This window comes from Equus caballus, chromosome 7, assembly GCF_041296265.1.
Source record: "Equus caballus isolate H_3958 breed thoroughbred chromosome 7, TB-T2T, whole genome shotgun sequence".
Classification (NCBI taxonomy): domain Eukaryota; kingdom Metazoa; phylum Chordata; class Mammalia; order Perissodactyla; family Equidae; genus Equus; species Equus caballus.
The window spans coordinates 100,771,160-100,797,500 of NC_091690.1; the positions used below are offsets into that span (position 1 = coordinate 100,771,160).

The following is a 26,341-nucleotide window of genomic DNA, read 5'->3' on the forward strand; positions in this document are numbered from 1 at the left end:
TTTCTGTCTCTTCTGTTCTATCTTCACAACTATATGTAAGTCCTAGTGACCTCATCTCTAGATCATTATTACAACAGTTTTATAGTTTATTTTATTCTCTCCAGACCCTTACCAACTCCAATCTATCTTCTAGAGAACTGACAACATACTCTTCAAATTTAGACCCACAGAGTTTCAGAAATGAAATGCTTTCAAAGAGTTTTGCACAATATAGATCTGCTGAAACCAACTATCTTTTACAATTTTATATTAGATATCTCCTTTCTAAAAATCTCAGAGTTATCACTTTAAAAATATAAGGATATTTAATTCTTTGAACTCAGAATACTTACTACACATATTTTGTCACTTAATCATGTAGTGCCTCATGCCTTTATTTAATCATTTCATAGGCACCTATCTCATAACCTTTACCAAAATGTAACCTCCTGAAGAGCAGTTGTTTTTTTATCAGTCATAGTGTCTAATTATAGTATTATCTGTGCATTCCAAGGCACTCAGTAAATACTAGCTGACTTATCAAATACTTAACAATCTGAAAATCTTTTATTTTTTGCTTTAGTTTATAAATTCTTCTTCTTTCCCATTCCCAGATGTCAACTAAATCTGTCCTTTTCTCTTTTACTTCATGATTTGGACTGTATTTCTTCTTTCTAAATAAGAGGTCATTTTGTTATGTCTTTTTTTTTCCTTAAACCAAAAAACCAGAGAAAATCAAGTTCTCTGATAAAAAAAAGCATTGTAGAAAAGAACTTACCCTTCTCATACGTAATTCTTCTAATGCCTCCAGTAAACTTGTTTTGAAATCTAATAGCTGAATAGAAAACAATGTCTCTGAAGAACTTTGAAGAGTAAAGGTAGATGATGATGACTCAGTCTTAAAATCATTCTCCATATTAACATTTATTTCCTGTAATATAAAAAAGTTTTAACTGAAAACAATCATCTATCTAGGTTTTTCAAGTGCAGCACAGTTACCATAAAAATATAACAACCTGTATCCTATAATCCTCCAGGTTTAACACTGAATAACAGCTGTCATCACTCCTATTCTGATGTTGATACACAGAACATTTAGCAACAATGATGCCATTCTGTTTCTTTTGTTTTTCTGTTAACCTTAGTACCCTAGGAGACTAAATTTTTTGCCCCCAGCACCCGTCTCCTAAAGGCTGGCTGCCTAATATTGCAGGCAAGGGTTGGCCCTTCACGAACTGCTTCATACCAAGGCTGAGACAGACATAATGCTTCCTGAACTTTACCTTGATATAAAGCATTTTGTAAGGATGGTGTGAATACTAATTAATAGGAATGCAATCTTTAAACCCAACAAAGTTGGAAGAAGAGGACTAGGGTAACTGCCTTTTATTAAAAACCAAGGCACTTAAATATCTTTCTCATCCCCAAAAATTCATAAGTAGGCTGCACGAAACTTTTCAACTTTTCATTTTATTATCAATTCACAGTAGTTGCAAAGAAATATACGGGGAGTCCTAAGCACCATTCACTCAGCCTCTCCCAATGTTAAGATCTTGTACTATAACAGTACAATATAAAAACTGTGTATCTGACATTAGTACAATCCACAGAGCTTATAATGATTCTACCACTCATTTGTGCATGCGTCTGTGTGTACAATTTGTGCACAATTGTCTATTATATACACAACTTCTTGTAACTACCACGACATTCAAGATAGAGAACTGTACCATCAACACAGGGTCCCTCATGCAGCTGCTTTGTCTCCATACTCATTACACTAATCTCTTCTCTATTTCTATAATTTTGTTATTTCAAGAGTGTTATATAAATGGAATCATACATCATGTAATCTATTGAGATTGGATTTTTTCACTCGTAATAATTACCCTGAAGTTCATTTAAGTCTTTCTGAGTAATAGTCCACGGTGTGGACGTACTATGGTTTGTTTAACCATGTACTCACTGAAGGACAACTGAGTGGTTTTCAGTTTTTGGCTCTTACAAATACAGCTGCTACAAACATTCATGTACAAGTTTCTACACAAACCTAAGTTTTCATTTCTTAGGGATAAATGTCCAAGGGTGCAATTGTTGGGGTGAATGAATGAAAACTGAGTCAATTTTCAGTTGTAAAATAAACTGCCAAACTATTTTCCAGAGTGGCTACACCATTTCACATTCCCATTGGCAATGTATGAGTGATCTAGTTTCTCCAAATCCCTACCAGCATTTGATGTTATCACTATTTTTTAATTTTAGCCATTCTGATAGGTATTCTATTATTAATCATTCTCCAGAGAAGCAGAAGCAATAGGATGTGTATATATGGAGAGAGAGACAGAGAGACAGAGAGAGAGAATTTATTTTAAAGAATTGGCTCATGCAATGGTGGGGTCTGGCAAGTTTGAAATCTTCAAATCTTCAGGGCAGGTCAGCAGGCTGGAGACCCAGGGAAAGGTCGATGTTGCAACTTGAGTCCAAAGGCAATCTAGAAGCAGAGTTCCTTCTTCCTTGGGGAACCTCAGTCTTTTTCTCTTAAGGCCTTCAACTGATTGCCTGAGGCCCACCCACAGATGGAGGGAAATCTGCTTTACTCAAAGTCTACTGATTTAAATGTTGATCTCATCCAAAAATTACCTTCACAGCAATATCTAGACAGGTGTTTGACCAAATATCTGGGGACTGTAGCCTAGCAATCTTGACACATAAAATTAACCATCACAAGTGTGTATGCAAGAAACTTTCTAAAAGAGAAACTTCCATTCTTAAAAATGATGGGCTGTGTTATTTGGACCAATCCTCCAACTAAAAACAAGTAACAATTCTAATATTTTTTAATCTTCTTAAAATTGTCAAATACCTGTGTCAAAGATAATAAAAACTATGAAATTTTATATTATAAATTATAAAATTATAATATAAATATAAATATAAAATTATAAAAGTGTCAAAGATAATAAAAAATTATGAAGCCAAATTCTAAATTCCAAAAAAGACCAAGAATCAAGAAATAAACTGAGCATAGAAAGCCATCCTTACCCTGTGAGCATTTGCCAAATTGAGAAAAATTAAATAACAGCTTTAATGGCCTCTGGTGTGAGAGATACGGAATTCAAACCTAGGGCCTGCCAAAGTAGGAGGTCTAATACGAGACCCACTGTATTAAGTAGAATTCAGAAGAGTTAAACTCTCAGGTAAGGTTAAAGCAAAAATAATCCACCTTCTACAGGAGAGCTGCCTTGGTGCTGAGCAGATAAAGCATAAAGGAGAAGAAAAGGGAGGCTGAGACAAGGAAAGAGAATATAAAAAAAAGTTTCATCCCAGAAAGTTGTAAACAACTTAATTTTAAATGAATTTGTTAACAAAATTTGCTTCATACGATGGTGAAAGAAACCTCAACCTATCCATATGATTTAAAAGGCTTCCAGACTAGTAGTGCCCATAAGAACCTGGCAGAAGCAAACGAAAATTCTTTCTAGAGGAATGTAACTTTATTCTAGGTAATCTAGGAATCTTCATAAATAGTTTTTCAAGGAAAATAAACAGCACACAAAGATAACCAGGCAGGAAGAAAACACTGTATTACAAGAACAAGCAAGAAGAAATAGACAAGAGAAATGGACAGACACACAACTGCAGATTTTGGCATTATCACAAACAGAATTTAAAACAACTATCCTTACTCTGTTTAAAGAAATAAAGTCAAGGTTGAAACTATCTGTAAAGAATAGCAGATTTTTTAAAGACCCCAGTAGACTCTCTAGATTTGAAAAATATAATCAACAATTAATAACTCAATCAATATGTCTGGCAGAAGATTGGACACAGCTGAAAAGAGAAACAGTATACTAGAAAACAGGTCAGGTACAATATCAAGGATACAGCAAGGAAATACAAAAATGGAAAGTACAGAAGCAAAGTTAAGGAAGATGGAATATAAAGTGAGAGGCAATAATCAGTTCCAAAAAGAAGAAGGGAGAAATAAAGAGACACAGGCTATATTCTGAAGAGATAATAGCTGAGGAGTTTACAGAACTGAAGAAAACACCAAGCTTCAGATCAAGAATCCCAGTGAATTAAAAAATGCTGCATTTATTTAATTCTGACTGAAAAGAAAGAAGCATTGGGTTGTATTGAGAAACTGAAGAGAAAGGGGTTGCTTTTTTGTTTTAATCTCATGTTGAATTGTACTTAGATCATGGTTTACAAACACCTTTAGTCCATGTAAAGCATCATACTTGAATATGGTTTTATTCTTTTTTGTACTTGTTTTCTAATTCCATTCCCCTTTCCAACCTTTACAGACCACCCGTAATGCTCCCTTGAATCTATAGTTATCCTTTCAACATAGTGTTATGTGTGTGTACATTTAATTCACATAAATTCTATTTTTCTACACAGAGAAAAAAATTGCAGCAAATCCAAAATGGATTAAAAAAACATATCTATAGATATCACAGTAAAGTGACAGAAAAAAACCCTGAAAAATCTTACAAGAATACAACTAAATGTCAGAAGACTTAAAGCATATAGATATTGCCAGAACAAGGAATCAAAGAAAATACGAGAATGAAAAATTACAGAGCAATATAGCTCACGAAAGTAGATTCAAATTCTAAACAGAACAACAGCATACTGAAGCTAACAATGGATAAAAACAATATATCATAGCAAAGTTGGCTTTATTACAGGAATGTAAGATTTGTTTAACACTGTAAAATCAATTAATGTGGGGCCAGCCCCGTGACGGAGTGGTTAAGTTTGCATGCTCCGCTTCAGCAGCCGAGGGTTTCGCTGGTTCTGATCATGGGCGCAGAAATGGCACTGCTCGTCAGTCCACACTGAGGCAGCATCCCACATGCCACAACTAGAAGGACCCACAACTAAAATATACAACTATGTACTGGGAGGATTTGGGGAGAAAAAGCAGGAAAAAGAAAAAAAGATTGGCAAAAGTTGTTAGCTCAGGTGCCAATCTTTAAAATCAATTAACGTAACTCTATATTAAGATGTTAAAAGAAAAAATTACATGATCATAGATAAAGAAAAAGCATCTGAAAATACACAACAACTCCTGATGATATTAAAAGAACTCTCAAAACAATTAGCAGAAGGGAATTTCCTTAATTTGATCAGCAGAATCTATAACAATGATTCAGCAACATCATACTTAACAGTGAAAAGTTGAAAGCGTTTTCCCTGAGATGAGGAATGAGAACTTCAATTACCACTACATTTTATTCAAAGCAGCACAATGAGGCAAGAAAAGAAATAAAAGGTACACAGACCAAAAAGCAAGAAATAAAACTGTCATTCACTAATGAAATAATTGAGAATACAGAATATCTCTTTAAAACTACAGATAAAGTATTAGAATTAATAAAAAGATTTAGCAAAGTAGAAGGAAACAATACAATACAATAACGAACTGCATTCCCATACACTAAGAAAAAAGCTTGGAAATAAAATTTAAAATAACATTTGCAATAGCATTAAATAAATAAAATACCTAACAATAAAGCTAACAAAACGTGCAAGATCCTTTAGGTAGAAAAATATAAAACTTGATTAAATAACACCTAAATAAATGAAGAAATATACCATATTCATAGACTGGAAGCCTTAAAACTGAAAAGAAGTTAATTATCCCCAAGTTGAAAATTCAATCAGTACAATCTCAACCAAAATTCCAACAGTTCTTGTGAAACTCAATAAGATGATTTTAAAATTAATATAGAAATGACCAAGAACAGCCAAGGTACTCTTGAAAATCAACATAGTACAAAAATTTGTTCCATCAATTATGAAGACTTATTACAACACTAAACCAATTAAGACAGTGTGATAATGATGCAGGGAAAGACAGAGAGACCCAGGAAACAAAACAGGGAACCCAGACCTATGGGTGTATAGGTGGGTGTGGGGGGGGGGGGGTGTGGGTGTATGAACATGTATATATCATATCAGGAAGGAAAGGAATATTTATTTGGATGACTGTGTATTTTAGAAAAAAAATAAAATTTGAACCCTACTTCACATCATACACAAAGATAATCCAAAGTGGATTAGAAAACCAAATTTTAAAAGTGAAAGTATAATGCTGTTGGAAGATACTACAGAATATATTAGTTGCTCTTAAACTAAGGAAGGACTTTTTAAACAAGACACAAAAAGCACTAATAATGAAGCAAAAGACTAATAACATTGATTATTAAAACTAAGAACGTCAGTTCATCATAAAGACAATAAAGAGATAAATCACAAAGTGGGAAAAGTATTTTTAACACATATAACCAAAAAAAGGGACTAATATCACAGAACATATTTTAAATATAATAAAAGGAAAATGACAGACAAACCAATAGAAAAGTACACAAGATATTTAAACAGGAACTTCATAAAAAAAGATATCCAAATAGCCAATATACACAAGAAAACGTGCTCAGTCTCACTGTAGTCAGGAATATGGCAATTGAGACTCCAAGATTCCAGAACATACTCACCAGATTGGCAAAAACTTGTAAGTTTGACATTACCAGGTATTGGTGAAGAAGTGAAGCAATGGGAATTCCCAGACACTGTCAGTATACAAACTGGTAAAACCACTTTGGAAAACAGTTCGGTAGAATAAGGTTGAAGACATAAATTCTTTATCAGTGCAACAACCCCCCTCACAACATAATGACGTAAAATAACATTAAAAAACAAAACAAGTACCTCAACATAATAAAGGCTATATAGGACAAGCCCACAGCTAACATCATACTCAATGGCAAGAAGCTGACAGTGTTTAAGATCAGAAACAAGACAAAGATGCCCAGTGTCACCACTTTTATTCAGCATACTACTGGAAATCCTAGCCAGAGCATTTAGGCAAGAAAAAGAAATAAAAGGCACCCAAATAAGAAAGGAAGAAGAAAAACTGTCACTTTTTGCAGACTACATGATGTTACATATAGAAAATCCTAAAAACTCCACCAAAAAGCTGTTAGTACTAACAAATGAATTCAGTAAATTTGTAGGATACAAAACCAATATACAAAAATCTGCTGCATTTCTATACACTAATAACCAACTATCACAAAGAGAAATTAAGAAAACAATCCCATTTACAATTGCATCAAAGAGAATAAAATGCCTAGGAATAAATTTAACCAAGGAGGTGAAAGACCTGTGCACTGAAAACTATAAGACGTTAATGAAAGAAACTGAAGACGACACAAATAAATGGAAAGATATTCCATGCTCATGGATTGGAAGAATTAATATTGATAAAATGTTCATACTACCCAAAGCAATCTACAGATTCAATGCAATCCCTATCAAAATTCCAATGGTATTTTTCACAGAAACAGAACAAACAGCTCTAAAATTTGTATGGAACCACAAAAGACCCAAAATAGCCAAAGCAATCTTGAGGAAGAAGAACAAAGCTAGAGATATCACACTTCCTGATTTCAAACTATATTACAAAGCTATAGTAATCAAAACTGTATGGTATTATAAAAAAACATACACATTGATCAATGGAACAGAACACAGAGCCCAGAAATAAACCCTCATGTATATGGTCAATTAATTTATGACGAAGGAACCAAGAATATACAATACAGAAAGAACAGTCTCTTCACTAAATGGTGTTGGGAAAACTGAACAGCCACACACAAAAGAATAAAACTGGACCATTATCTTACACCATACACAAAAATTAACTCAGAATGGATTAAAAACTTGAATGTAAGACCTGAAACCACGAAACTCCTAGAAGAAAACAGTCGGTAAGCTCCTTGACATCAGTCTTGGCAACGATATTCTGGATTTGACACCAAAAGCAAAAATAAACAAGTGGGACTACATCAAACTAAAACAAACAAACAAATACAATGATCAACAAAATGAAAAGGCACCCAACCAAATGGGAGAAAATAATTGCAAATCATATATCTGATAAGGGGTTAATATCCCAAATATATAAAGAACTCATAATCCACTAGTGGAAAAAACAATCTGATTAAAAAATGGTCAGAGGCTCTTTTAGACACTTTCTCCAAAGATGACATACAGGTGGCCAACAGGTACATGAAAAGGTGCTCAACATCACTAATCATCAGAGAAATGCAAGTCAAAACCACAATGAGATATCGCCTCACACCTGTTTGGATGGCTATAATCAAAAAGACAAGAAATAACAAATGTGGAGAAAAGGGACCCCTTGGGCACTGTTGGTTGGAATGTAAATTGGTGCAACCATTATGGAAAACACTATGGAAGTTCCTGAAAAAATAAAAAATAGAACTACTATATGATCCAGCAATTCTACTTTTGGGTATTTATCTGAAGAAAACAAAACCACTAACTTGAAAAGATACATGAACCTCCATGTTCATTGTAGCATTATATACAATAGCCAAGACATGGAGGCAACCTAAGTGTCCATCAATAGATGAACAGATAAAGAAAACATGGTGCATATACATACACAATGGAATATCATTCAGCCATAAAAAATAAGGAAATTTTGCCACTTGTGACAACATGGATGCACCCTGAAGGCAATAAACTAAATAAAATAAGTCAGACAAAGACAAATACCATATGATCTCACTTACATGTACAACCTAAAAAAAAACAAAACAAAACCCATCAAACTCAAACATACAGAGAACAGATTGGTGGTTGCCAGACATGGGAGGCGGGGTGGGTGAAATGGGTGAAAGTGAACAAAATGTACAAACTTCCAGTTATAAAATAAATAAGTCCTGGGGATATAATGTATAGCATGGTGACTACAGTTAATACTGTCCTGTATATTTGAAAGTTGCTAAGAGAGTAGATCGTAAAAGTTCCCATCACAAGAAAAAAAATTGTAACTATGTATGGTGATGGATGTTAACTAGACTTACTGTGGTGATCATTTTGCAGTATATACAAATATTGCATCATGTTATACATAATGTTGTATGTCATATAATGTTATATGACAATTAAATGTTAATTTAACATATGCAATGTTATATGTCAATTATATTTCAATTAAAAAAAGGAAACAAAACAAAACATTTATTTAGCTCAGGATTCTGAGGATTGGCAATTTGGGCTGGACTCAGCTGGGTGCTTTCTCTGTTCTCTGCTAGGTTTATCAGTGAGTCTGTGATCAGCTGCCTGTCAGATGACTCTGCTTCTGGGGATTCATCGTCAGCTGGGGTACCAGGACACCTGAACCACATAGCTCTCCTCATATATTATGGTAGCCTACGTCTGTTTACACAGTGGCAGGACCAGGTTCCCAAAAGAAAAGCAGAGCAGCCAGGCTTCTTGAGGCCCAGGCTCAGATATGGTATAACATCACTTCTATTACATTCCATTGGACAAAGCAAATCACAAAGTCAGCCCAGATTCAAGAGGTGGAAAAATACACTCCACCTCTTACCGTAGGGAGATGCAAAGCCACGTTACAAAAGGATGTGAATACAGAGAGGGCAGAAATTGTGTCCACTTATGCAATCCACCAGACACCCCTCTGACCCAGCAATTACTTTCTTTGGTATGTACCCCTATTCCCATTTGATCTGTCAAAATGTTACCATCCTTGAAAAGTCCACTAAAATATCTCTTCCTCCAAGAAGTCATTTTGGCCTAATTAGAGTAGTCCTTTCCTTTTGCTGAGCAACCATAACAATACGTAACTATCCTAAAATACATCTTATACCTGGACTCATTGCAGCTAATTCCCTAACATCTTCTTTACTACAGAAGATTAAACTAAACCAATTATGGTAATCTCATTACCCTTGCCACTGACTGATTTATAAATAGGCAAGCAACTCAATCCTGGCCAAAGAGATCTGAAGGGAAGTGTATTCTGAAGACAGGCTTCTGAGAAAGTTTTCCTTCCTCCTGAGAAAGAGTCTCAGGAGGAAATAAACCCCTTCTTGTGCTGGATATTGTTTTGTCTAATCTTAACACCTGGAAGTCCTGAAGCTATCTCTGACCACAAGGGGAGTCAGCTTGAGGGCAGTGAGGACGGCAGGGCAGTGATAAGGAAAGAACCCTGGTCCTTGACAACACTATTCAGGCACGAGTTATACCTTAGCAGGAGTCTACCCAACCTCCATGCTTCCAAAATGTAAGATAATAAATGCCCGTCTTTTTAAAGCCAGTTTCAGTCAGATTTATATTATCTGATACCAAAAGAATTCTAACTAATTCAACGTCCTACTATCTATTGGTGCATCTATTACGTTTGCCAGTAGTTATTGGTATACAAGACAACCCACACTAGATGACCCCCTAAGGGCAGAGTCATGTCTCAGTTAATTTTCTTTCTTTACTTTGTTTTGTTAATTTTTTAACCAAAGTAATATTTGCATTTGGTTATAAAATTTAAAAAAAGCTGATAAGCACATATTGGAAAATAGCAATCACCTGGCCTACATTTCCTCATTCCCACCAGCCAGTGTCAGCTACTTGGAATTAGTTTGGCTGTTTCTTCTAATATTTACATTTATGTTCATAAATAATGAAATTCTATTTCTGGATGTATAAATTTTCACCGTATTTTTTATGTCCTGTTACAGTAATTAATTCAGCTCACTTACATCACCCATAATCACCATCGCTTTCCCTCCTTCCATCTTCCCAGTAGCCTTACAGCACAATTCTTGGTTGACAACTGTCAGTTTACAGCAGTGGTCCTCAAAGTGTGAGAAGATTTATTTCCAGGGAGTCTGCAAGGTTAAAAATGTTTTCATAATACTACTACAGCGTTATTTGCCTTTTTAATTTTCATTTTCTCATTAGTGTACAGTGGAGTTTTCCATAAGCTACATGATATAATATTGCAAGAGAGTGAATGCAGAAGCAGATATGAGGATCCAGGTGTCTTCTTTTAAGCCAGCTATGAAGATTTGGAAATAGAAAACAATGCCATTTTATCACCAAAATTTTTTGTTTAGGAAAATGTTATTTTTTATAAAAATGTTATTTAAGATTTCATAGATTTGTTATTTTTACTTGAATAAATATATTTAAATTTTCTCAGTTTTAATTTCTCATCTCACAGAGAAAATATCAAAAGATATATCCCATATAAACAAAAGCTGTTCAACGTCTTTAATAATTTTTAAAAGTATAAAAAGTTCTCAAAACTTTGAGACCTGCTAGTTTAAATTATTAAAACTTATACAGTTTCACTTCCAAGCCAAGTAAAACACTGTAATACATCCTTTGCGGTTGTCCTCAAGTTTCAATAATTGTTCAGATTTTTTTTCTCATTTCTTATTTCGCTTCGTATCTGCCACTTATTTTTTCCAAGTGGTCCAAAAAATGTCAGTCATATAACAATAATTTTTCTAAATTTTCAAAGACATCGAATGATTTTAGTCATCACTCTCCCACATCCTTCTGTTCTGCTGCTCGAACTAGGCCTAGTTAGCAGATGTACCACCATTGTTCCAGTTTTCCACTGACATTTTCTTGTGTTGGAAGCTCTGTTTCCTGGCTCCTATGCCTTCTTCTTTTTTGATTTTTCATTTTGATAAACAGTAACCCCCAACAACTTCCTACGGAAAGGTGAAGGGGAGGTAAATTTTTAAAATGTAGAAATGTCTGAAAATTACATTCTTCCAACCTCATACTTAATTGATAGTTTGGTCTCGGTTGTGGGAAAGTTTGCCTATAATAATTTCTTTAATAATATCCTCCACATGTTCTCTGTTCTCTCTTTCTGAAACTCCTTTTAGTAGGACAACGGATGACATATACTGATGATCCAATTTTCTTTTCCCTCCTATTTTCCATCTTATTGTACTTCTGTTCCACTTTCTGAGAGATCTCCTTCCCTTTATCTTCCAATCATTCTGTTGAAATTTTTCAAGTTTTTAATGTCCAAGAGTTCTTTCATGTTATATGTTGTGTTTTTTTCATAACATCACATTTTTGTTTTATGAACATAAGAACCTCTCTTATCTGGCATTTATTTATATATTGTGTATATATTGTTATGTATTATTTAATGGCCACAAATTCCTCCCATTCAGTATCCACGCCCCTTTATAATACAATTTTCTTGCTCTTCCCATCCAGAAATGGAATATATTTCTTCACCCTTCTGAATCTAGGGTAGCTTTATAACTTGCTTTGATCAATAGAATGTGGTGGAATTAACATTGTATGAATTCCAGAGTTTAGTCTTCAAGAAGTCTTGCAGTTTCTGCCTTTGAACTCTTGGAATGCTCCTCAGAGAGCATGATGATGTGAAGAAGTCTGAGATGATATACCATGTGAAGAAAGAAACCCAGGAGTTTCAGCTTTTCCAGCTGAGCTCAGCCCCAAGCAAATCCACCAACTAAATAAACTTATATGAAAGAGCCTACAGGAAACCAGTAGATGAACATTCCATTCAACGCACAAAATTGTGAGAAATAATAAATCATTTTTGTTTGAAGACACTAAGTGTTCGGTGATCTGTTAGTCAGCAATAGGTAACTAATATAAAAATCAATACTAGAAATAGAATAATGTCATACAAAAATCTAAAACACGCAGCACTGGCTTTGGGACTGCATGATAAACAGAGGCTGGAAGAGTGGCATGGAGACTACGGAAACTGTCATTAGTCTGGAAAGATGGCATGAAATGACCGGCCATGTTGTAGTCTGCAGTAACTTGGAAGATAAAAAATGCACCTAATTAAAATGTGGAACTGAGGAGGTTTCCAAGTAGAGTGTTAGAAGCATACACTGGCTTTTTTTTTTTTAAGCTGAATATGAAAGGTATGTGAAGAGAGGTGAATTAAAGGAAGGAATTCTTCAGGTTTATTAAGTCAAATTTTCAGGAAATACGAAGGGCACAGGCTGGGCTGGAAAATAAAATCATTTCACATTTCTAGTCTCTCCAATCAACAGAAATTCTGACAGAAAAAAATAGCTCAAAATAAATATCAAACCAAGGGTTATGGGTCTAAAGACTCTGTAATGCCTCAGAAAAATGCAAAGCAACCTTATTATATAAGAATCTCAAGGGCATTATCTCAGAGCAGCCTGATACTTCCTAAGTAGAGAGAGGTCTGTCTCAAAAGGAATTATGAATGTGCCTTTGGAGAAAAAAAATCACAGGAAACCCAGAAAGTTTTGTGTTTTTTGTTTTGGTTTCTTGTTTTGTTTATTTGTTTGTTTGTTTGTTTCAGTGGACTGGTAGGAGCACTGCCAACTTTGACTAAAAAGAACTGAGACAGTTCAAGATGAAGAGGCTTCTGAGCCACCAAAGTTCTACAGATAGGAAACAAGACCGAAACAGCTAGTCAGGTGCAGAGACCATTTCTTATGGAAAAGGAAGAGCTTTTCAAAGAGCTGGGCCAAGAATCCAGAGGTTTCTAAGAGGAAAACAGTAGACTAGAGAAACACTCCCAGGGAGCAGAATGGAGGTTGTAAAGAAAAACTCTATAGTAATCCTTCACACTACACACAATACTCTACTTCACTTCTGACACTTCTGGTCACCAAATGCCTGGGGTTTTTCCCCACACCAGGCATTTCTACAACACTAGCTGGGTATCCAACTTAAACTCAATTCTGACACTACCTGGGAGATAACGTCAAATCCCATTGGTTAAGGGTTCAGTCCTACAAGAATGCCCCCACCACCACTTCAGACGCCTATCACAAGTCCAGGCTGTCACCTGTATTTCCGACCAACTGGCTATCAATCCGAGGTTTCCATGACCTCCTCCTCAGATTCAATTAATCTGCTAGAGCAGCTCACAGAATTCAGGAAAAGAGTTTACTAACTAGATTACCAGTTTATTATAAAGGATATGAAAAGATAAGAATATACAGCCAGTTGAAGAGACACATCAGGAGAGACCCAGAAGGGTCCCAAGCACAGGAGCTTCTGTCTTTATAGAGCTTGGAACGTGCCACCCTCTCATCACATAGATGCATTCTTGTTCACCAACCCAGCAGCTCTCCGAAACCCTGGAGTTCAGGGATTTTTATGGAGGCTTCATTATGTAGACTTGATTGATTAAATCACTAGCCATTAGTAACCAAGGCAATCCCTAGCCCCCCTCCCCTCCCAGGAGGTCTGGCGGGAGGAGGTGGCCTAAAAGTTCCAACCCTCTAATCATCTTGTTGGTTCCCCTGGCAACCAGCCCCATTCCTTAGGGGCTTTCCGAAAGTCGCATATTAACATAAATTCAGGTGTGGCTGAAAGGGGCTGATTATGAATAACAAGAAAACAGTCTAACAGTTCCTTAAAGGTTAAACATAGAGTCACCATATGATCCAGCAATTCCACTCTTAGGTACTCAAGAGAATGCTACATATGAATATTCATGGGGAGCACTATTCACAACAGCCAAGAAGTGGAAACAACCTAAATGCCCATCAAGTGATGAACTGATAAATAAAATCAGGTATATCCATTAAATGGACTGTTAGTCAGCGATAAAAAGGAATGAAATACTGGGGCTGGCCCCGTGGCCAAATGGTTAAGTTTGCCCTCTGCTTCAGTGGCCCAGGGTTTCACCAGCTCAGATCCTGGGCACGGACCTAGCACTGCTCATCAAGCCATGCTGAGGCAGAGTCCCACATGCCACAACCAGAAGGACCCACAACTAAAATATACCACTATGTCCTGGGGGGCTTTAGGGAGAAGAAGGAAAAATTAAAATTAAATAAATAAAATCTTTAAAAAAAACCAGAATGAAATACTGATACATGCTACAATACAGATGAACCTTGAAAACATTATACTACATATTCTGTGATTCCATTTATATAAAATGTCCAAAATAGGCAAATCCATAGAAAACAGAAAGTAGATTGGTGGTTGCTTAGGGCTGGGGGTTGCGGAGATTGGAGAGGAATAAGAAGTAACTGCTAATAAGTTTGGGGTTTCTTTGTCAGAAGATGAAAATATTCTAAAATTGATTGTGGTGATGGTTGCACAACTCTGTGAATATACTAAAAACTACTTTGAATGAATGTATGGTATGTGAACTATACCTCAATAAAGCTATTATTTTTAAAAATGGAATATTATACTAAAAACCTGAATGGAAGCCCTGGGGCAGGGCTTATTGACTAACAGCTTCCACTACTGGGTGATCAGGTGGCAAGATAAGTCTTTTCATTAGGGGACCACTTCCCCAACATCAATATGTAGACATCTTTTCTCTCAGGTCTTTCATTTTTTCAAGAAAAAACCTCTCCATTCTCTGGTGTTGGAGTGCAGGGGGAGGGGGGGAGGATTCTATATGGCAGCATACATTCTGAAAGAAGTGTGATAGATAGGAGGGGAAGGCTCCACATTTAAGGCAGTAGATATTTTTACTCAATCTTCATTTGTAGTCCCATGCCTCATCCCTGTCCTCAGCTGTGTCTGGTATACTCCTGACTAGAACTGCCATGGTTCAATTTTTCAGAGCATAAATTTCCCATCTCCTGTCGAGAAGGAGACCTGAGAAGGTTCAAGTATTCTATATACAGATTTTCAACAGATAGCCCTTTTTATGCCCAAGGCATATTCCTGTCTTGTCCCTGTGAGTTAATACCCTTTTTATGCGTTTCAACGAGTGAGTAAAATAAATATATGTGGTCAATCCATCATGTTTAATCAGAAGCCTCAAACGAGATTTCAAAACCCATCTCCTATTTAATTATATAAACTCTGCAGCACATAGAACAACTCCTTAAACAATGTTAGTCCTCAAAAAAATACATGATGAATTACAGAGTAGTTGATTAAAGAAACTTTAATTAGGTTCCCAGCATATGCAGCACACTATCTTAGTTTCTCAGGATATGAGCTCATGACCTGGTTGGAGAGACAGATATGGAAACCAACAGTGTCATGGCACTCAAGTAGAGGCATATACAAAGTAACTATGAAAATACAGAGAAGAAAACAATTAATTCTATCCACAGGGCTTAAGGAGAGTGTTATAGAAAAGATAATATTTGTGCTATGCCTTAAATATTGTCGGGCAAAGACTATGGGGGAAAAATAACAAGCAAAATGATAGTTATATGTTAACAGTGTTTATCATTTACATAAAATATATCAATTTACCAACAGAAATGTCTACCACATAGTGCAAATCTAGATGATTTGCCACTTGGCTTTGGGAGCTAGTACTGCTATTTTGGTCACTGTGGTATCCCCCAGAATCTAGCCTTCCAGCTGGCACATAATAGGGACTGAATAAATCAGTTTCCAGTTCAAAAGCATACCAAATTTACTTGAGCTTTAATGCCTACTTACTTGCTATTCCTTCTGTCTGGAATGCTCTATCTCCACATTACACAGAATTTCCTCCACGTTTTTCAGGTCTCAGTTCAAATGTCACCTCTTCAGCATGTACTACACCCCATCACTCTTCTGCACATCATCCTGTTTTATTTTCTTCACATCAGTTACCATTGCCCAAAATTATGTGTTATCTATTAAGTTTGTTTATTATGTCTCTTCCTTTAAAAAATAAGTTTTATGAGAGCCCAGTCTCATCTGTCTTGGCCATGCTGTCTTCAGCACCTAGGACAGGGCCTGATATAGAGTAATATCAGAGATTAAATATTTGTTGAGTACTAAATGAATTTACCTCACTTTCCTAGTCCTTGAAGGCATTTAGTGACCTGTACTATAGGCACACAAATAATCATTCTAAGAGCAACAGACTGGGAATGAATGGATATTAACAAATCTGTTCATCAGTAGTCATGTGATTGCAGACAAACTGCTGGACCTTTCTGGATCTACTTTCTTTACCTCTACATTTGCTTCCAGCTCCAAAGTTCCATCTTGTGACTACCATGTGAACAATCCCCAATGAGTCTTCAGTCATCTCAAAGTACTCGCTTGTATGTTTCCACTTCAGATTTAACAAACCAAAATTTGTACTTTTCTTCTCCCTAAAAGCTTTTAAACTTCATTTCTATCAGTAGTATCAAGTATTTTACTTAAATCTCCAAAGAACATTCACTAAATCTTTGATCTCTGTCTCTTTTTCTCTCCTTCTCTCTGTTCCCCCTCTCACTTTCACTCCCCTTCATCCCCTAAATCTAATCTCTAAATGGACCTGCCTGTTCTTCCTTCTAATGGCCCTCAAATTCATTCTGCATCACTACTCCTACTGCCATCAACCTAGTCAGACCCTCATTACCTCAGACATGAATTATAATCACCTTTTCCTGTTATCCCTTTATTTAATCTTCTCCCCCACTTCAATCTATCCTACATATTTTCTCCAGAATTATTTTGCAAAACACCACTTAAACCTCATCAATCTCCAAATTCAAGAGGGCTTCTCTTGTTTACAAATCCAGTCCAAATGCATCTGCCTGATTTTTAAGGGTTCTCACTTTCTAGTTTCATCTTCCTTTTCAACTTTAATCCTCTTCTGCACCCAAGAGAGATCCCAAAAGAGGACCAAGAAGTCCTCTATTATAGTTTCCTTACGTTCTCTTACCTAATTCATGCTCATTCCCACCTCTGTACCTAGAATAATTTTTCTACTCCCTCGCTACCTAAATTCTATCCATTTTTTATGCCCAAGGACCCTTTTCTCCAGTAATCCTTCTCTGACCTTTCTAAACCATTAGGACCCCTTCAGTCTCTAATTTCCTGTTGAGTGTTTAAATTCAACACTACAAAATTTAACAGTAATTCACCAATTGTTCTATATGTGTTCAATCTGCCTCTCCAAAAGGGATGTTGCTTAGAGGCAAGAACTGTTCTGCACTTCTTTCATTTACTCCCCCACAGCATTTAATACAGTTCTAGGCACAAAGTAAGCAGTCAATAAATTAACTAGAAATTAGAATGATTTTTATATGACTCCTTACATAATACAAAGCAATTTCACCTATATTTTTCTTTTGATCCTTAAATTGCTTCCCTGAGGTTTGTAGGGTATTACTTCCTACATAGTATGATAAAAAAAAGACTACTGAACTTAAAGTCAGAGGCCTAGACTTGAGTAAAAACTTGACTGTTTTGTCAACTGTGTAATCCTGGGGGGAAAAAAGACTTTTTTTCTGAAACTCAGCTTCCTAATCTGACAATAAATTTCAAGTTAACCCAAAAAGACAGGTTCATATTTTGAAAGTTCAGCACTATTGAAGGCTTGAGACATATTTTTAGATGGATTAACAACCCCAATCAGATAAACTAATAAGTAATTATGGAGAGAATATAGAAAAATCTACAACTATGTCTGATTTCATTTTCTATACTATTGAGACTTTAAAAAATATTAGACATAATAATGGTAATGTTTTAAGTACTATTAATATTTTATCAGAAAGCTACATTTCTTTAAATAGATCTTATCTGTTACTTATATCCCAACATATCCCAGAAGAGATTTAATGCAGTGACTTCTTTAAGAGGCTTGCTATATTTTTCTTTGTGGTTTTCATTACTAAAGAAGGCTAAACTATTTCCATCAAAATGCTCCTTCTATTTTATATGGGAAGTCAATGTCAAAATGTTATTCATTTACCAAAAAACATTTCAAAGTGCTTTTATTTAGTGACCTGGCATTTGTTTCTTGCTACATATAACACTACTTATCTTAAATGCGTGAAATACCAAAATCATTAGCCAAATACCTGCAAAATTTGGGAAGTGTATCTTTATGCTAAGAGTATAAAATCATATTACTTACCTGTTAAATTCAATAATCAACAGTGTTAAACAAATAAAAGCATGAAATAAATCAGTGGTTCTCAAAATGTGGTCCCTTGGCCAACAAAATAAGCAACACCTAAGGACTTGTTAGAAATGCAAATTCTAGGGTCTAACTTAGATCTACTAAATCAAGAACTAGGGGTGGGGTCCAACAATCCTGTTTTAACTAGTTAAGTGAAGTGTGAGAACCACTGATACAAATTAACCTGAGCATGTCATACTTACCTGGTGACTGAATTTTCTTTTTCCTTGCTGGGGAAGATTCGCCCTGAGCTAATATCTGTTGCCAATCTTCCTCTTTTTTTTTTTTTTAATGTGAGGGCCCACCACAGCATGGCCACTGACAGAGGAGTGCTGTGGAACTGAACCCAAGCCACCAAAGCAGAGAATGTCAAACTTTAACCACTAGGCCACTGGGGCTGGCCCTAAATATTTTTTAAGTAGTAGAAAATTTAGATTTAGAGCCTATCTAGAAAAAAGTTTTTTGTTTCTTTAATTTACTAAATGCTGATTTAAAGGACTAGACAAAACTATGAGCACTGTAATCAGGCCTCAACAATGGAAATGAGAAACCTGGTGATAACTCTGAATTTTCATATTAATAATCAGAGAAAATTAATGCTAAGTACCCACAAATTTGCAAATATTCCCAAAATATAAACAAGGGCAAATGATTAAGAAGATTTAATTAAGTGTTTTCCCATTTGGTACACTTTTAAAATTTATGATCAGAGTTTGGCCTATTATAGAAGCAGCAAAATAAGCAAAGCATATGAAAATCGATCCTATGGACTTAAGTTTATAAGCATTTTGTTCCAGCCCAGAGGTTTCCAACTGGTGTCATAGGACAGCATACTATTAATAAGTTACAGGTTTGAGTCATTACGCCTCTCAGTTGAGCAAAAGGCCAGGCACAGCCAAGAAAGCCCCAACACACAAGGTTGGTTGCAATTGGTCATGAGTAACTTTGTCCACATGCCCCTCTGCACCATACAAATACTATGTTATTTTTCAACTGTGCCATGATGTGTGGCAAAAGAAAGTAGGAAGGACTCTTCCAACCATTTCTGCTAACTCAGTGAGTAGGATACTTTCAGTTGCAAATACAGAAAACACAGTTCAAACTGGCTTTAAAAACAAAAGGAAATTTATTGGTTTGTTTGGTTTTAAAAAGTCTAGGGGCCGGCCCGGTGGTGCAGCAGTTAAGTTCACACCTTCTGCTTCGGTGGCCTGGGGTTAGCCCGTTTGGATCCCAGGTGCAGACATGGCACCGCACGGCAAGCCACGATGTGGCAGGCGTCCCACATATAAAGTAGAGGAAGATGGGCACGGATGTTAGCTCAGGGCCAGTCTTCCTCAGCAAAAAGAGGAGGATTGGCAGCTGATGTTAGCTCAGGGCTAATCTTCCTCAAAAAAAAAAAAGTCTAGAACTAGGTTTGGCTTCAGGCAAACGATGTGCCCAGCACCTGGATAGTTATTCTTTAAGTTTCTGCCTATGACACCTTGATATTGGCTATCATTTCATAAGGCCAACATGGGTGCAAGAAGCTACCAAGGCTACACACTGCCTTGTTCCTTCTTCCAGCAAGAAGAAGAGAGTCTATGTCCCAATGAAAGTCTAAGGTTACCCATTTAGGGCTTCTTGGTTTACCTTTCCATCCTCAGCCAATTATTGAGCTTGGGAGTGATGCAAGCACAGTTCAACAAGCTCAACCTTTGAAGCTGGAGGTGAAGTCAATCCAGGTTAACTTCACAAATGTCACATGCTTGAGAAAGTGAGAACGACTACTTAGGGAAATGTCAGGTACTGTTACCATGAAAGAGGAAGAATGTATACAGGTAAATAAAAACAGCTTTCCATAATAGCTTATCACATGTCTCTAAATAAGCCAATTACCTTTAGATTAAAAGTGAGAAACACTAGTAATCTAAAAAACATATGTTAAAATGACATATTTTTACCTTTTTTTTTTTAAAGATTGGCACCTGAGCTAACATCTGTTGCCAATCTTTCTTTTCTTTTTTTTCTTCTTCTCTTCAAAGCACCCTAGTACATAGTTGTAGATTCTATCTGTAGGTCCTTCCACTTGTGCTACATGGGACACCACCTCAGCATGGCTTGATGAGCGGTGCCAGGTCCAAGCCCAGAACCCAAATCGGCGAAACCCAGGGCCACCGAAGCAGAGTGCATGAACTTAACCACTTAGCCAGGTGGGCAGCCCCTTAACCTATCATATTAAAAGGCCTTTTAAAAAAATATTTAGAACTAGTAAAGAGATGGGGAAATAGGCATTCAAACAGTTCTGGTAGAAATGAAGTGGAAACAATCCTTTGAAAACAATTTAGAATGTCCTAAGAGTCATAAACTAAACAGATTTCCACTTCTAAGAATCCATTCAAAAGGAAAAAATCCTAAATGCAGAAAAATTTTCATGTTAACAGTTGTTTACTTAATATTTATTAATAAAAACAAGAAAGAAAAATTGGAAACAGCCTAAAGGTCCAGTAATAAGATAACAGTCAAGGAGAGCCAGCCCTGATGGCCTAGCAATTAAGTTCGGCACACTCTGCTTCGGCAGCCTGGGTTCAGTTCCCAGGTGTGGAACCACACCACTCATCTGTCAGTAGCCATGTTGGGATGGCAGCTCATGTAGAAGAACTAGAAGGACTTACAACTAGAATACACAACTATGTACTGAGGCTTTGGGGAGGAAAAAGCAAAGAAAAAAGAGGAAGACTGGCAAGTGTGAATCTTTCCCAGCAAAAAAAATAATAAAAAGAAGACAGCCAATTAAGTTATCACTATATGATGAAATATATGTAACTGCTTAAAAGGAAACTAATAATACCTAATATTTGTTGAGCACTATATGCAAAACACTCTCTTAACACACTATTTAGTTCTCCAAACAGCTTTATGAGATATTTACTGCTAGCATTGCTATTTCAGAAATGAAAAAACTAAGGCATAAAAAGATTAAGTAACTTGCCCAAGGTTACACAGTACAGGGTGGAACCAGGAAATAAACCCAGTAATCTGGTTCCAGTCTTGCACTCTTAACCACTTCATTATATTGCCTCTCAAAATTGTGTTTGTAAGGCCAGCCCTTGTAGCCTAATGGTTAAGTTTGGAGTGCTCCACTTCAGCAGCCTAGGTTTGGTTCCTAGGCATAGACCCACACCACTTGTCAGTGGCCATGCTGTGGCAGCAGCTCACATACAAAAAGAAGACGACTGGCAATAGATGTTACTCAGGGAGAATCTTCCTCAGCAAAAAAAAAAAAAAAAAAAGGTGTTTGCATAGTTTATAATAACAGGAAATATTCATATTACAATGTTTTGTTAAAAACAAACATTAACAACAACAGAAACAGGACTCAGTGTTCCAGTTGGAGCCAGTGGGTTGAACACAGGTATTTAGTTCAGCCCCACTAAAACAACAGTGGGCAACTTAAGGCACAAGCCTTGGACAACAAGAATGACATGAGACAAAAATTTGGCTTTTGGCAGGCAGATGGAGGAGCAGTTATATTTATAAGACCTGAGAAAGCAAAGCTGGTAATAAGGAAAATAGAGAAGCAATTTAATTTACAACACACGCCCCCTTTCCCGACATCCCTTCCCTGGTCCCTCCTTCAAGCCCCTGCATAAAAGGTCTCATGATACCAGGGACCTCTAAAGGTGAAGGCAAAAGTGAGGCCAAAAACAGGATGACTGCTTGAAAGTCTATTTAAGGAGAAGTTAGACCCACAGGTTGCCTCTCTCTTTCTGGTTAGCCAGATAACTACCCTTCCCTCCCCTGGATATAAGATGAGAAGTTGTTTCGAAGATGATAAAACAAAGAGTCTCTGGAATAGGAGATACAGGCATAGTCTGGGGGGGTGGGGGGGCTACTATATTGAAAAGTTTATACACCGAACGTTGAGACACTCCTGCCCCACCAGCCTTCTTCCTCCACAGGGCTCCCACAGCTGCTGACAGCCAGACAGCACTTGAAGCAGGAGACTAGAAGTGTGTTTTTGAGGGAATTTGACTGGGCTAAGAGAAAAGACATAAGTAATGTTACATGAGGAGTTTCCTGACAAAATATTCTAGTCAGATTACCCTAAAATGAAGACCACAGGGGCCGGCCCCGCGGCTGAGTGGTTGGGTTCGTGCGCTCTGCTTCGGCAGCCCAGGGTTTTGCTGGTTTGAATCCTGAACTTGGACATGGCACCGATCATCAAACCATGCTGAGGCAGCATCCCACATGACACAGCTAGAAGAACCCACAACTAAAATTACACAGCTATGTACTGGGGGGCTTTGGGAGAAAAAGGAAAAATTTTCAAAAAATAAAAATAAAAGGGGCTGGCCCCATGGACGAGTGGTTAAGTTCGCATGCTCCGCTGCAGGCAGCCCAGTATTTCGTTGGTTCGAATCCTGGGCACGGACATGGCACTGCTCATCAAACCACGCTGAGGCAGCATGCCACATGCCACAACTAGAAGGACCCACAATGAAGAATATACAACTATGTACTGGGGTGCTTTGGGAAGAAAAAGGAAAAAAATAAAATCAAAAAAATAAAAAAATAAAAATAAAAATAATGAAGACTGTAGTCAATAAGCCCTACCCAGATATCTAGAGCTTCCAATCCACTTTTTTTAGTGCCCCATTCTTAAATACAGAGCAGAAAGCTAAAGACCAATAGATTTTTGAAGGAAAGTGTCTAATTTCAAAGACAGAGACAAAAACAAATAGAAAAATTACAAAAGCAACTTAGAGGAAGCAAAGATTAAGCAGAGGAAATTCTTTCAAAAGAAACATCATTAATATTCTCATTAAAAGATAGATATTGCATCTGTGAAAAAAAGAAGATGCTCCCAAAAAAGGAAGACTCATAGAAAGAAAAACTCTTTAAAAAATTAAGATAGTAAAAATGAAAAATTCAATAGAAGGGTTGGAAGACAAAATTGAAGAATCTTACAAAAAGAAGAGCAAAAAGACAAAGAAGTACAGAACTGAAGAAAAAAGGATTAGACAATTACAGGATTAATTTAGAAGGTCCAATAACTGTACCCTAGAAGTCTAGAAAAAGCAAAGAGAGAAACTGGAGAATAAATCATCAAAAAATTTCTAAATCAATTTTCCCAGAACTAAAAAATATGAGTTTGCCAGCACCAAGACACATTGTGGTGAAATAACAGAATACTGGAGAAAACAGAAAGATCCGATAAGATTCTAGAAAGGAAAAAAAACTTTTTCCATATAAAGAATGAAGAATAACATTAGCGTTTTCAACAGCTACAATGAAAGCTAGAATAAAGAAGCTAAGCCTTCACAATTAAGGGAAAATCACTATCAAACTGAAATTTCACCAGCCATGCCAAGCGTGAAGGTAAACAATATTTTCAGACATGCAGTGTCCAAAACAATTTACCTCCCATGCATCTTTTCTCAAGAAGCTCCTTAAGGATTTCTCCAAGAAAGAGGAAGGTATGGGATCCAGGACACAGGGGAGCTTATACCAGAGGGAGAGGAAAGAAACTCCTGGGATGTTGCACTGTACAGAAAACCTAGAGGGCAACCACTCCAGACTGGAGTCATTTAGTAGGCTCTGGGAGAAAGTTCCTCAATAGGATGGAAATTAACAGATTACCAACTAATTTTGAATCACTAATAAGAGTTTTATATAACTGAGAAATGTCTGAGGTTGAATAAGAAATGAATCCATTAAAAAAGTAAGCAATGGGGGAAAACACAACAATGAGGGGGGAACGTCGTACAGCAAAGAAAAAATAATCACAGCATACTGCAATGGTTCAGCTGTGAACAGCATTCATGCAGTCATAACAATATAACTCTAAATACTGATATAATCAAGATCATGGTATAACTATATGAGGATGATGGATAGCATGTGAAGGGGGACGACTTAGGGCAAAAGATCAAGGAAAGTTGAATCTTCATCTTCTGGGGCTGGCCTCTTGGCCAAGCAGTTAAAGTTCTGCACACTCTGCTGCAGCAGCCCGGGTTTGCGGGTTCAGATCCCAGGTGCGCACCTACTCCACTCATCAGCCACGCTATGGAGGCATCCCACATACAAAATAGAGGAAGACTGGCACAGATGTTAGCTCAGGGCAAATCTTTCTCACCAAAAAATTAAAAAATAAATTTTAAAAAATAAAAATAAATCCTCATCTTCCATGATGGAAAGTCATTAGATAATGCCTAAAACTGGAAAATCTAGAAGTAGCAATGATAAGCATATTATTTAGAGATGCGGAAGTAAACGTCTAAAGAATCAGTTAAAATAGTTTAAAGTAGTTGCCCTGGAGAGGAGGAAATGGCAGAAGAAATGACTGTTTTTCTGAACAAACCTTGTAAAAAAAAATTTAATTCTCTACATTACGTGCGCACATAACTGATAAAAGTAAATAATAAATTTAAAAACTTGGGATTTAAAATTACATACGCATCATGATTAAAGCTATATCAATATAAACACCATCAGAAAAAAACATTGAAAGGGAATAAATCAAAATGTTAACTGTAGTTTTCTTTCAGTGATCAAAATATGAGTGTCTTCCCCTTCACTCTGCTTTCCATATAACTTCCATAATGGAAGAAAAACTTAACTGTCTATGTTTTAAGTTGGTACAGAATTACTTCAGTTGAGAACCCTCAGAGAGATACAAAATTAGTTAGGTGCAAGCAGCATTTCTTACCATGAAAGAGAATAGAACAGAACAGAATAGATTAGCAATCTTCACATGTGATAAGTTTCATAAAACTTTTGTTTTAAGTATATGTACATGTAAATACATGTATGTGTCTGGTTCACAATGTGAAATATATATATATATTTTTGAGGAAGATTTAACATCTGCCGCCAATCCTTCTCTTTTTGCTGAGGAAGACTGGCCCTCAGCTAATATCCGTGACCATCTTCCTCCACTTTTTATATGTGGGACGCCTACCACAGGATGGCTTTCCAAGCAGTGCCACGTCCGCACCAGGGATCCAAACTGGCGAACCGCGGACCACTGAAGCAGAACATGCACACTTAACTGCTGCACCACTGGGCCGGCCCCTGAAATATTTTCTTACTGTGGGTCACAGTCCAAAATGTTTTTACAATGCTATTAAAGAAAGCTTGATAAAGTGAGAAATATACCAGTTTTGAAGTTTTGTGGTAAAATATAGATTTTTATTATGCACTTTTGCAAAAGGCATATGCTTTTCCACAGATGCCTATAAGAATACATAACAGAGGCCGGCCCAGTAGTGCAGAGGTTAAGTTGGCACGTTCCGCTTCGGTGGACTGGGGTTAGGCGGTTCGGATGCAGGTACAGACATGGTACTGCTTGACAAGCCATGCTGTGGTAGGCGTCCCACATATAAAGTAGAGGAAGATGGGAATGGATGTTAGCTCAGGGCCAGTCTTCCTCAGCAAAAAGAGGAGGATTGGCAGCAGATGTTAGCTCAGGGCTAATCTTTATTAAAAAAAAAAAGAATACACAACAGATGTGGATTCAAATTCTGTCTCCTCTTACTAGCTATGTCACTTCTCTGGGTTTCAGTTTCCTCATCTACATAACAGGGATAATGATACTTATTTCACAGGATGTGAGGATTGAATGAGGTAATGTAAAAAGTCCTGGCATATCATAAGGGTTCAATACCA

The 26,341-nt window shown here is 36.6% G+C and overlaps 1 protein-coding gene across 11 annotated transcripts in view; it reads right to left on the bottom strand.

The window, feature by feature from the left end:
• The window catches only part of CCDC73 (coiled-coil domain containing 73), a 151,568-nt gene that overhangs the window by 118,332 nt on the left and 6,895 nt on the right, over window positions 1-26,341 (bottom strand). For all 11 annotated transcript variants that reach the window (XM_070274984.1, XM_070274993.1, XM_070274991.1 and 8 more), the window contains exon 2: window positions 758-910. In XM_070274984.1, the coding sequence (XP_070131085.1) occupies window positions 758-895 (138 nt within the window). In that variant the 5' untranslated portion in view covers window positions 896-910. The remainder of the gene's footprint in view (window positions 1-757; window positions 911-26,341) is intronic.